At 43.7% G+C, this 13,756-nt stretch overlaps 1 protein-coding gene across 1 annotated transcript in view; it reads left to right on the top strand.

The window, feature by feature from the left end:
* The first annotated feature begins 284 nt into the window (after window positions 1-284).
* LOC126413285 (myrosinase 1-like) overlaps window positions 285-13,756 on the top strand; it is a 100,150-nt gene continuing 86,678 nt past the window's right edge. The window contains exons 1-2 of the mRNA XM_050083186.1: window positions 285-423; window positions 9,608-9,738. Coding sequence (XP_049939143.1) covers window positions 285-423; window positions 9,608-9,738 — 270 coding nt within the window. The remainder of the gene's footprint in view (window positions 424-9,607; window positions 9,739-13,756) is intronic.

Here is a 13,756-nt window from a genome sequence, read left to right on the forward strand (position 1 = left end):
TAACAATCTGTGCCCCTCAGAACCTACCGTTACTTCCTCACCTGCATGTGAAGAACGTTCTGCAAGTATACGCCGTCAATACTGATAACAACCACTTGTGTGTTGCGGGAGTCTTTAGGTAATTATACGTAATCGCGTTTTTAATGTGTGCACACTTAAGAATATTCGACACAAACAGATAACGTTACGTGAAATGTTGTTTCTGTAACGTGTTTATCGAGACAAATCACAGGTCAGGTAAATAAACTTGTTCATAAGTCTCACAGAGTCAGAAACGAGAAGCAATGTGGACACTGGTGATCGCCCTGTCGGCAGTGCTGGCCACTGGTTGGGCACAGTCCGCCACTTACAGATTCCCGGACGGTTTCTTCCTGGGTGCCTCCACGTCTGCCTATCAGGTAGAAGGCGCCTGGAATGAGGACGGTGAGTCGGCAACACGTAACACAAGCTATGTTTATTCCAGACCTGTAGCATACTAGAGGCATAATACGAGGGACATTCTAAAAGTAAGATATTTTCGTTTGTCCATACATTTTTGTTCAGGATTGAAACTTGCCACTCCTTTCAAAACTATACCTGGATGTTCACACAAGATTATGAACACGGTTTATCCCCTGAAATATACCCCTAGACACTTTTCTTTCTTTCTTTTTTTTTTTTTTTTCATCATCAGTCTTCTAGCTTGATGCGGCCCGTCGCGAATTCCTCTCCTGTTCTAAACTCTTCATTTCAGAGTAGCACTTGCAACTACGTCTTCAATTATTTGTTGGATGTATTCGAATCTCCGTTTTCCTCTACAGTCATTTCCTTTACAGCTCTCTCTAGAATCATGGAAGTTAACCCCTGATGTCTTAACAGATGTTCTACCATCTGTCCCTTCTTCTTGCCATTGTTTTCCGTATATTCCTTTCCTCGTCGATTCTGCGGAGAACTTCCTCATTCGTTACCCTATCAGTCCACCTAATTTTCTACATCCTTATGTAGTACAACATCTCAGATGCTTCGATTCTCTTCTTTTCCGATTTTCCCACAGTCCTCGTGTTTGATACTAGTAGACAACTTTTGGCCAGGAATGCCCGTTTTGCTTGAGCTAGTCTGCTTTTGATGTCCTCCTTGCTCCGTTCGTCATTGGTATCTTGCTGCTTAGGAAGCACTATACCTTATCTTCGTCTACTTCGTGACCACCAACCCTGATGTTAAGTTTCTCATTACTCACTTTACCGTCAGTCCATGTTCTGAACTCATTAGACTGTTCATTCCATTCAGCAGGTCCTCTAATTCTTCTTTACTTTCACTCAGGATAGCAATGTCGTTAGCGATTCTCGTCATTCGTCACCTTCCCCCTTGACTTTTAAATCCAGTATTGAATCTTCTTTTTTTATTTCTGTCATACGTTCTTTGATGTGTAAATTGAACACTAGGAGCGAAAGACTACATCTCTGTCTTATACCGATTTTAATGCGAGCACTTCGTATATTATTCGTCTTTTCCTACAGCTTAACCCTATTTTTTTAGATTTTCAAACATCATGCACCATTTGACATTGTCGAACGCTTTTTCCAGGTCGACAAATCCTATGAACGTGTCTCTATTTTTCTTTAGTCTTGCTTCCATTATCAGCCGCAATGTCAAAACTGCCTCACTGGTGCCTTTACCCTAAAGCGAACTGATCGTCACTTAAGAGATCCTCAATTTTCTTTCCCATTCTTCTATATATATTATTCTTGTCAGCAACTTGGATGCCTGATCTGTTAAGCTGACTGTGCGATAATTCTCGCACTTGTCAGCTGTTGCGATCTTCAGAATTGTGTTCTTCCGAAAGTCAGATGATATATTGCTAAACTCACATATTCTACACACCAAAGTGAATAGTCATTTTGTTGCCATTCGCAATGACTTCAGATATTCTGATGGAATTTTATCTATCCCTTCTGCCTTATTTGGCCTTAAATCTTCCAGAGTAATTTTAAATTCTAATACTGGACACACTATCTCTTCTATAGAGACACCTCTCTCTTTTCCTATCACGTCATCAAATAAGTCTTCCCCCTCATTGAGACCTTCAGTGTACTCTTTCCAACTATCAGTTCTCTCCTTTGCATTTAACAGTGGAATCCCTGTTGTACTATTAAAGTTACCACTCTAATTTTAAATTTCACCAAAGACTGTTTTGACTTGTCTTTTTATGCTGTGTCAGTCCTTCGGACAACAATTTCTATTTCGATTTCTTCACGCTTTTCATGCACCCATTTCGTCTTAGCGTTCCTCCACTTTCTATTTATTTCATTCGTAAGTGACTTGTATTTCTGAATTTTCCTGAACATTTTTGAACTTTTTAAGTATTTCTTCTGTTACCCATGGTTTCCTTGCAGTTACCTTCTTTGTACTTAAATTTTTCTTTCTAACTTCTATAATTGTCTTCTCTTCATCTGAACTGCCTACGGAGATTTTCGTTATCACAGTATCTACAGCCTTAGAGAACTTCAAGAATATCTCATTCCTTAGTAATTGCGTGTCCTACTTCTTTCCACAATAATTCTTCCTGACTAGTCTCGTAAACTTCAGTCTACCATTCATCATTATTACATTGCGATCTGAGTGTATTTCGGAATCCGGCCTGTAATCTAACTAAAATCTTCTTGTCTCTCCCGGCCTTTTCCAAATATATCTCCTCCCCTTGTGATACTTGAACGGAGTATTCGCTATTACTAGCTGAAATTTATTAAAGTACTGTATTAGTCTCTCTCCTCTCTGAGTTATAGTACCAAGCCCATATTGTTCAGTAACCCTTTCTTGTACTCCTTTTCTACAACCGCGTTCCAGTCCGCCATGCATAAGATTTTGATTTCCCTTTACGTACTGAATTACTGGTTCCATATCCTCAAGCCGGCCGTTGTGGCCAAGCGGTACTAGTCGCTTCAGTCCGGATGTGCGTTCCTGCTACAGTCGCAGGTTCGAATCCTGCCTCGGTCATGGATGTGTGTGGTGTCCTTAGGTTAGCTAGGTTTAAGAAGTTCTAAGTCTAAGGGACTGATGACCTCAGATGTTAAGTCCTATAGTGCTCAGAGCCATTTTAACCATCTGAATCAATATCCTCATATACATTCTCTATCTCTTAATCTTCAGCTTGATTCATCGGCATATATACTTGAACTATAGTTGCTGTCGATTCTGATGAGAACAGCCTTATCTCTGAACTATTCATAGTAACTTACTCTCTGCCCTACCTTCGTATTTATAACGAATCATACTTCCGTTATACCATATTCTGATTCTGTTGATATTACCCTAAACTCATCTGATCAAAAATCCTTCTCTTTTTCCCATTTCACTTCACTGACCCTTACAATATCTAGACGTAACCTAAGCATTTCCCTTTTCAAATTTTATAGCTTCCCTACCACGTTCAAACTTCTGACAGTCCATTCCCCGACTCTCGTTTGTTATTCAGTCTTGCTACGTGGCTACCTCCCTCTTTTTAGACCGCTCCCAAGTATCCGGTTGGGAGACTATTCCGGAATCTTTTGCCAATGGGGAGAACATCACGACACATTTTCAATTTCGGCCCACATGTCCTGTGGATAGACATTATGCATCTTTAATCCATTATATATCTTTATCCATTACGTTCAACATCCTCACACAGTTGATCATCACTGATTCTTCCGGCTTTAGGGGCAGTTTCCCACCCCTAGGACAAGAGAGTACCTTGAACCTCTGTCCGCTCCTCCTCCCTCTTTGACAAGGCCGTTGGCTGAATGAGGCTGACTTCTTATGGCACCATTACTGGTGATTTCTATTCAAGAGTGAAGCAATGGCGGGTTTCGAACGTCGGATCGAGGCCGTTTAGACTATTAATTACAGACGCTACCCCCCTTACCTTCGAAAATAGATTAAAGAAAGGCAAACCTACATTTCTAGCCTTTGTAGACTTAGAGAAAGCTTTTGACGATGTTGACTGGAATATTCTCTTTCAAATTCTGAAGGTGGCAGGGGTAAAATACAGTGAGCGAAAAGCTATTTACAATTTGTACAGAAACCAGATAGCAAAGGACCTGGAAGAACAGCTGAACGGAATGGATAGTGTATTGAAAGGAGGATATAAGATGAACATCAACAAAAGCAAAACGCGGATAATGGAATGTAGTAAAATTATGTCAGGTGATGCTGAGGGAATTAGATTAGGAAATGAGACACTTAAAATAGTAAATGAGTTTTGCTATTTGGGGAGCAAAGTAACTGATGGTCGAAGTAGAGAGGATATAAAATGTAGACTGGCAATGGCAAGGAAAGCGTTTCTGAAGAAGAGAAATTTGTTAACATCGAGTATAGATTTAAGTGTCAGGAAGTCGTTTCTGAAAGTATTTGTATGGAGTATAGCCATGTATGGAAGTGAAACGTGCACGATAAATAGCTTAGTCAAGAAGAGAATAGAAGCTTTCGAAATGTGGTGCTACAGAATGTTGAAGATTAGATGTGTAGATCACATAACTAATGAGGAGGTATTGAATAGAAGTGGAGAGAAGAGAAATTTGTGGCACAACTTGACTAGAAGAAGGGACCGGTTGGTAGGGCGTATTCTGAGGCATCAAGGAATCACCAATGTAGTATTGGAGGGTAGTGTTGTAAGACGTCGTGGTCTCCTGACCTTCATTGCTTACATATTCCGCCCTCACAATCATATTCCGCACATCAAGATTCCGCACTCAAGATAAAGTCAATGTTGTATGAATTCATGTAAACGAAATGCAAATAACTAATAAATCGCAAGTGCGCACCGTGGTTGAAATACTCGAGGCTGACGTACACACATACATTCCAGACACGACGGTCACAGGAGCTTTTAGTTCGACAGAGGCAACCGCGCGCCAGGAGGCCAGTCCCAACCCATCTTCGTCGGTCAGTGGCCGCCCGTGAAGCGGACAGCGTTCGCCCGAGGGAAAGGAGGAATGACCCTGTGTTCGGCTTAAAAGCAAATTCCGCTACATTGTGTGGGAGCAGCCAGCCTACACATTCTTTACACATAGCACGCAGTTTCAGAGATTTTCACAGGGAGACAGCAAACGCCAAACGCTGATACTACAGATTTCCGGATTGGGTGCCTTAAACGAAACGTCATTCTCCCGTTTTAGAAGAGCAATGCTGATTGGCAGATGATATTTCTGACGCCTTGAGCTGAAGGAGTAATGGAAGAGACCGAAAGATATACCCCTTCACGACTGGCGTGGAGAGGCGCCGTTCCATTGTCGCTCTTGGAGTGAGGAACAAGTCTCTCCTCAGTACTACACTGGAAGAGCACATCTGTCGAGAGCGAATCGAAGTGCTAATCTCTAATTGAGTCCTTGCGATTAAGCGTTGTTCACTGTGTTGGCCGACACGCTTATTGTGTGGTGTGAACGGACAGAGTTAAACGCCTGCGAGCGAATTTTGAGTGGCATCACAGTGGACTGGTTATCTGACCGGTGTACCACACCAATAGTTAGACTAGGGGCTAATAGGAGTCCTTGACTTCATCAAGGCGCAGGGAGAGTTTGATTGGCGAAGGTCAATCCAGATAGAACGAGAGTTATCTTATTTGTCAGCAGCCAGCGGCGCAGACAGCAATCATCGCAGCTACAGCTCTTACGAGCCCCATATTTCCTCCAGAACAGTACACATCAGTGCATTTCACACGCGATAGCCTCGACCGTCCTAGCAACATTCTAATGGATAATTATTCAAGTTGAGTAGGCGCGCCTCTCAGCCATTCTGCCAAGTCAATAACAATGTTAAACTTTGTATAGAAATTTCATTAGCGAATCCTATTCTTGAGAGGTAACTTCACATTCCAAAAAGAACCAGGATACAACTTGTTCAATTCATAACTAAAAGTGCCATTGTGATTTCTCAGAATTTTTGCAAAATAAATAATAACTTTCGTTAGTTTCATGTTTTTCTTACACTAACTAGCACTACTCCAGCACCCAAGTATCCCACTAGTTACGTAAGAAATTTTGTGAATTTTTGTGTCATTTCCATACAGCGGACGACTCCAGAAGATATTCATTGCTGAAAGTTTTTCAGGCATTTCTCTTTAGAACGTTAGGAGCGTCTGACTTCTGTAATAGTGTGGGGGTGGAAATTGCATCTTGCAGGAGCCACAGGGGAAAGGGTACATCTCAGATTAATCTGTTGTGCAGAATAACAGAATCTCAGATCAACACCACACTCACAGTGTGGAGGGTAGAAATCGTACAGGGAGACCAAAAGATGAATACACTAAACAGATTCAGAAGGATGTAGGTTGCAGTAGGTGCTGGGAGATGAAGAAACTTGCACAGGATAGAGTAGCATGGAGAGCCGCATCAAACCCGTCTCTGAACTGAAGACCACAACAACAACATTCTTATCACTGCATCCATGTTTTGATTTTGATCGTTATTGTTCTTGGCATTTGGTCCGGGCGGACGTCACATGAGACCTGTTCAAGTTGATCGTTGAATACCGCTCTTATTTTTTTTTTTATTACGGAGAGCAGCCAGCCCTCTGACCGAGTGCGGTGTGCTACCGTGCCGGCATCATGACGTGCTTTTTGTCCCTAGAACGTGGGTGCTGACACTGAACACGGTCCATTAATAACGTGCTCGAACTTCGGAGCAATAAAACATGCAAAGCTTACGCAAAGGACAATGAGAAAAAGGGGGGAGCCGAAATTAGTCGGAATTAACACAACTGAATATTAAACCTGAACTTACTACGCAACCTCGAGGTATAAGAAATCGTGCCTTAAAAGACCGATTTGTGCAAGGACAAGTACCTGCAGTACGTAATATCAATAAAATAGAGCTTGGGTGGTGAAAGAGATGATGAAAAATGGCGTCGTCTCCGCTACTGTATCTCAAAGATCTGCAGCACTGTCAGCTTAATCTTGATTTCTGAAATTTCTTTCGAAAAATAAATGCAAGCGTGGGACGCATGTGCTGTGTGACCTGTGAGCAAAATGCAAAGCATGTGTTTGGAACACGTTTCTCATGAAACCAATGTTAAGCACTGAAACATAGAAGCAAAATACACTTGGTAGAATTGATAGGTCAACGATGAGGCGTAATCTAATAAATTCTCGGAGATCAAATGTATGAGAAATCCAGTTCAACATAAAAGCGGATGAAATGTTCAAGTTAGTTATTCTGGCTGTGACCGAATATCAAGTCAGAATATTTAACATCCCTTCCGAAAATCATATCATAGAATTTTTTTAAAAAAGTAAGTTTACAAATGCCTTAGAAACAGACTCGTGAGCGAGAGAACCTCAGTTTACAGATGCATAATACAGAATCGGATGGCAACCACCTCATTTCCGTAGCAACTGAAAACGAGAACAAAGAAAAAATTTCACGGCAAGCCCACGTGGAAAGATAACAAGAAAAGGACACGCTTTTACCTAACTTCAATATGGTCACGTTTCTCAGTCGTAAGAATGCAGCTGAAATGATCCCTGCTTGCTGCAGTCTCACCATTACGCCAGAGGCTCCCTGTAGAGTGAGTGCGTCTGTAGCAAATACACCAGACGTGTGTCTGAGTACTGCCGCTACATGGCGAAGGACGAGGCGAGAGTTCCTCCGTATTTTAAATAGCAGGCCTCAGGGGGAACTGACGGAACGAAGTACGCTTAGCAGTCTGATCGCCTGGGTCCAGTCAGAGCTTTGGCCTCGCAGTAAGAGATTCCTGTGCTTCCCCTGTTTTGGCTAAATGTCAATCTCGAGGACGAAGACGACTCGTTATTGACTTCCTGTGAATCAACGATTGACTTATACAGCGTGCGGTTCCGCGACGTACGAAAAGCGCTCGCTACGAAGCGGTTGCCTTTAAAGGCAACGAAATAAAACCTCTTTCGTAACGTATTTTGATAGCTTAGCTATTCTGTTGCGTAATTGACATTAAGATTTACGCATTTGTCGTAGTACTCCACAAGCTTTCCTGTGCCTTCTCCATACTCATAGGGGAAACTCCCCATCGCGCCCCTCTCAGATTCAGTGGTAAGATGACCCAGTGGTAATCCCGTCAAAAACTTTACAAAGATCAGACATGAAAACAGGAAGAAGTTGTACTGAACGGTGGAAAGAAGAAGTAAAATAGAAGCAGTGAAGCTCAAGGTGTGCAGCGTCGAGTGATTTGAAAGAGCTGGAGGTCGTGGTTGTGTGGTTACGTTATTGGACTGCAAAGTGGAAGATCCGTGTTAAATCTCTCTCATGCCTGATATACTTTTTTTCCACACAATTATGAACTGTCCATCCGGTCATCGACGTGTCCGTTCGCTGTATTCAGGTTTGTGTCTGTGCCGTCTGTAACGCCCGTTACGAGCAACGAGGTGTAAGGAAGGAACCTCCAGACGTACGTACTTCCTATTTGTTCTACACAAGTACCACATGTTACGACTCTTGCGTTCCGTTTTAGAAGTTTTGAATTCCTTTCTTGTAGCAAAGTTCACACTCTATAACCAATGTATTTATGACAATTGTCAAGACTACAGAAGAAGATCAGACACGCCAATGACCAGACGTAAGTCCGCAGCTCGTGGTCGTGCGGTAGCGTTCTCGCTTCCCACGCCCGGGTTCCCGGGTTCGATTCCCGGCGGCGTCAGGGATTTTCTCTGCCTCGTGATGACTGGGTGTTGTGCGCTGTCCTTTGGGTTAGTTAGGTTTAAGTAGTTCTAAGTTCCAGGGGACTGATGACCATGGACGTTAAGTCCCATAGTGCTCAGAGCCATTTGAACCATTTGACCAGACGTAAAGTTCGCAATTTTGTGAAAAAAAGGGGTACCAGTGAGATATGAACACGGATCTTCCCCTTTGCAACCCAACACTGTGCCGACACAACTACGCTGCCGCGGTTGAGAGTTACTCGATGTTGTGCATTTTGAACTTGAACCGTTTCTATTTTACTTCTTTTTCCACAGTTCAGTACACCTTCTTCCTGTTTTCATACTTGATCTGTGTTCAGTTTTTGACGGGCTACCATTGAGCTACTTTGCCGCTAAATCAGAGGGGGATGCGATGGGGAGTTTCCCTTGTCACTGTCTGCCAAGTTACAAAATCCTTTAGTGAGGATGTTAATCACTAGAAGACAAGTCCGGTATATAAGAGGACGTTCAAAAATTTCTCACTTGAGTTGCGGAAGGAAATATTTCTTCAAGGCAACAGAATAAAGACGAGCGTTATAGTGAAGAAGCACACTAATATTCATTCGGCCCCCATAAATATATGATGCAAGATTTTCGATCTGGAGCTTCCATAAAGTTCAGTTATCCATCAGTACATTTCGATGGAGGAGGCTCCTTTTGTACTCAGAAATCATCTTACACTACGAACCTCCTACTTGGCGGGTTCGTTAATTTTGAGACACACTTTGAAACTGCACAAATGCACAGTAAGTGACTCTTCCTGGCAGCTGTCGTCTGTGAAACGGTCGTGCGGGTGGAGGGAGAACTGCGCGACTCGTCAGATAGAAAGGGTCCTTACTTTTAGGATCACCCTCGGCCTTACACGACCACTGTTCAGAGTATTTTATACGACGCCGGACAAGCTGCTTTCTACAGATTTTCAGAAGTGTAATTTTTGTGTCTCTCTAGGTAAGGGAGAAAGTATCCAGGACAACTTCTTTCACAACCATCCGGAATACACATCGGGGGATACAGGAGACGTCGCTTGTGATTCTTACCACAAGTACAAGGAGGATGTGCAAATGCTGAAGGAGATAAACGTGAGTACATATCCCTAAACAAAACATGCAGTTTGCGACTTTTGTTAATACATAAAATCGTAAAGTGAAATCCATCTTCAGCAATCAATTATTTCCTTTCTGAATACGTTATCATGGATTTCAAACAGTGAAAATAATAAATGATTTGTGCAAAAGTGGCGCATGTAAAATTATACCAGTGCCGTACAATGTGGCGGCCTACAGCCTTTTGACTTACAAGAGTAGTAATATGGCTAAATAGACTGTATTAATTTTACGTGTATAAACTGAAGTAGTGAAATATATTTAAATTTTGTTATCAATCATTCAACACTACGAGCAAAAAGCTGATGGCATCACTGGAAATCGCACCTATATCGACAAATTACCACTCCATACCACACACCAGTAGGCTACAGAATACGTGCGACTACTGCTGCCCGAAAATCCATCATCCTCTGCGCTTAGAAAACTTAAGCACTGTTCACATGTTTCTACATCCTGTTCCACAGACCCTCTCACTCCTATGGACGAATTACTTCCACATCTCGGTGAATAAAAGAGGCTCGAGTATATATCAATGCATATACATGTTTCTTTGAGTGCTATCATTTACAAACTGTCTTGTTCCGTTATCATGAACCGTTTATGAAATTTGATGGTTCTCGACGTACAGGGACAGAAATGGGCGCGTCACACATGATCGTCTGACGGATATAATAACATATATCTCCAGAACGAAATGAGAGATCGATCTGCTGTCAGTTTTAAATAAAATTTCGAAGTCTTATCAAAATTCCATACACAGCAATGTTTGGGCTAAAATCAATCATACGCAAAGTTTATGCAATGCGTTTTTATCTCTGCAGACTCATCAAAATTTTGTGCAATGCTTTACTTAATTTCATAAAGCACAGTAATTATTACGAATAACGAAAAGAAATTCAGACCTTCATTACGCGAACATTTCAAACTGTAAGATGTGCGAAAATCAAAGTTTCACTAAATAGTTTTCTTAAAGTTAAGTGATACGTGTTTCATAGTGGCCAGAACTCCCACGTCGCAGCACACATAGCACTAGGCGAGCGGTAAATTAAGAACAAAGCCGCTCTCAGCATGGAATGTAGACAGGACGTCTGTACCAATCAATTGTAATTAATAGTTTAACATTCAGACGAGTAAAATAAAACTAAAATAAAGAAGCTGATAGCGGCAGGATTCGAACCTAGGCCAACGAATTACCGGTCTATCACTCAATCACTGAATGAGAACGGATAGCAACCCAAGGCCTGGGTATCACGTTCCTTCCCTCCCCAACAACCAAGGAATGCCTAGGGAATGTAGAGGAGTAGAGGTACAGAGGACATCAATGAGACAAGGTTTCTTTTTTTACTTTTTTAAATTTTATTTTAAACCATCGAGCCCAGCAGGCAACCAACGTCGTGAGGAGGAGGGAGTGGCAATTGGCCACTTCGTGGAGAACAACATTCCGACGACCAGGGATAATCGATACGATGAATGGAAAATGGAAGGATCCACTTCTCACTGCAGGAACACGCAAATTGCGGATTGCGGACAACTCCATAACGTTGTTCATTAAGGATGTGCCAAAACTCCAGAGCATTTTTCTCTCCGTCAGCAAACAAGTACCGAACTGCGTGTTCAACAAGCCATGTTTTCATTCGTGGGAAGCATCCCGAGTGAGCAGGTGAGGAAGTATCCGATGAGCAGTCGTAGGGGTAATTAACACCAGCATCTGTCGCACCAAGACCCGGACACCTACCACCGATCCGTACACCAGGCGATGCTCGTCGGTGTCCAGAACGAGACAGGTGACGCACAACGGCGTGTCAGCAAAATGTGTCGCGTGAAGGCCTGACTGACATACTCGCTTCTCATTGACTGCAAGGTACCACGCAGACTGGACGTCAGTGGCAAGATAAGGAGCGCATGCCTTCGTGGACATCAAGCGTGTGGGGAATATTGCAGTATGGACATAGTTCAGTTCGAGGAAAAATGATAGAAGTGAATGAAAGGCGATGCGACGTGCGAAATCTGGATAGGGGCTGAGAGAGAACGTGGTGCGGGGGCGTCCTACAGGGACAGGCTCGTATCGCACGTGGGACAACGGTGCCAAAGCACCATTTGAGAGCTGACCAAAGGGACTATCGCTCTGACGGGGATATGATACAGGCCCAAACCACCTGCGCAGCGTGGGAGGGTGACGGTCTGCTACCTTACCTTGAACAGCAAGCCGCAGCATACGTATGAACCCAAGGCGAGCCACGGGCGGCGGAATGGGGAACGTCTGTGACAGGTGAGGGATATGTGATGCCAAATATACATTTACAGATTGTGTCCGTTCCAGAAGATCGAGGGCCCGTAAACGATGATCTAGAAGCCAGCTCTTAAGTGGGTCAGTGGGCGCCGGCTGTTGAGGACAACTGTGCGCCGCAGACCAATCGCGAAATCGAGTCCTAAGCATCGATAGTAGCAGCTATACGCAATGGAGCAGCGCCGTCCTCAGGAAGCCCGGCACCTACTGTACAACCTTACCGCTCGATTTGGGGACGTTAAGGCACAGGTGGTAACTCATGCCAATGACTCCCTGACTTTAACCCCACAACGAAGAACGAGGACGATATCGTCCGTATAAGCAGTGCAGGAAAATACTTGGCCAACGAGAGCCGTTGCAGAAGGGCGTTTGACGGAGGCCACAGAGCAACGATTCCATGATGAAAACATAAGGCAGTGTAGAGAGGGGGCAGCCTTGACACACGGACCGACGGATCGAGATGGGAGGATGAGACAGACATTAGAGAGTACATGCGACATCGCTTCGTGAAGGAGGCGGATTACGACGTCAATAATACTATAAGGGTATCCCATATTCCGGAGCACTCCTTTTAGCTAGTCGTGATAGACGGAGCGAACGCCTGGCTGAAGTCAATAGTGACCAAAAGTCACGGCACACGACGAGCGTGAGCAAGAGTGATTATGTCCCGATAGCGACAAAGATCAGTGCGGATGTTATTGGAACCTAACAAACAGGTTTGATCAGGCGAAACCATATACTGGGTCGTCTGTTGAAATAGTGCAGCCAACAGTCTGGTAAAGATCTTTGTGTCGCTTTGAACAAAGTCAAGAGGCGATAATCGCATACCTGTGATGTGTCCCGAGGCTTGTGGACAGGAATGAGAAGACTGCCGAGGAAATCGTCTAGGATATGCATGATAGGTGACAAGGTCTCGACAGATTCTCATCCGCATCAGCGCCTGTAGGCGACAAAAGTGTGGTAAAAATCTAGTGGCAGGCCATCAGTGCCATCAGGGCCGCATTGCGTCATGGACTTCGTCCTCCATTACGTTGGCAAGCGGATCCATCAGGCACCAAGCAAAAGGGGAGTCGGAAGAACATAATGTTGGCAAAGTGATGACATTATATAGAATACAGCGTAACGTAATATGCATGGTGGGCAAACCGTATCCATGTTGGGTACCTAAGTGCCGCCTGTCATCAGATGTAAGGACATTAATCAGTCCTCCAATGGCGGTGCCATTCCGCTATCATGCAGTACAAAAATGGATACTCTTGCATTAACATGTCATGTGTGAACTCTCTTATCAGTGCGTCTTGAAGATGACATCGACAGAGGGCAGTGGGCTGTGCCTTGGCATGATTTATCATCATCTGATGCTCTGGTGAATACGACATCGTAGTACATTCCTGGAGAATGGTGATGTCCTGTGACCTCCCTTCCATAAGCAATCAAGGCATTGTGGAGGATAGGCTTTGCACAGAGGACGTACCGTAACAGGACAGACTGATATGCATCATGGCATTAACGACAGGTTGTCCATGTAGTTTCGATAAGCTGCCCGTATTTGCATGGATGATATTCAGTCTCCACGCTCTCTGGCCGCGCCATAGCATTTGGCGGCACAGATTGATGGCACAGATATAGCCGTCAAGTTCAGAGAATGCAATGAGCCAAACTTCAACAGTCCATACCCCACCGACAATTTCGCGAGAGATACAA

This window comes from Schistocerca serialis, chromosome 7 (assembly GCF_023864345.2).
Source record: "Schistocerca serialis cubense isolate TAMUIC-IGC-003099 chromosome 7, iqSchSeri2.2, whole genome shotgun sequence".
Classification (NCBI taxonomy): domain Eukaryota; kingdom Metazoa; phylum Arthropoda; class Insecta; order Orthoptera; family Acrididae; genus Schistocerca; species Schistocerca serialis.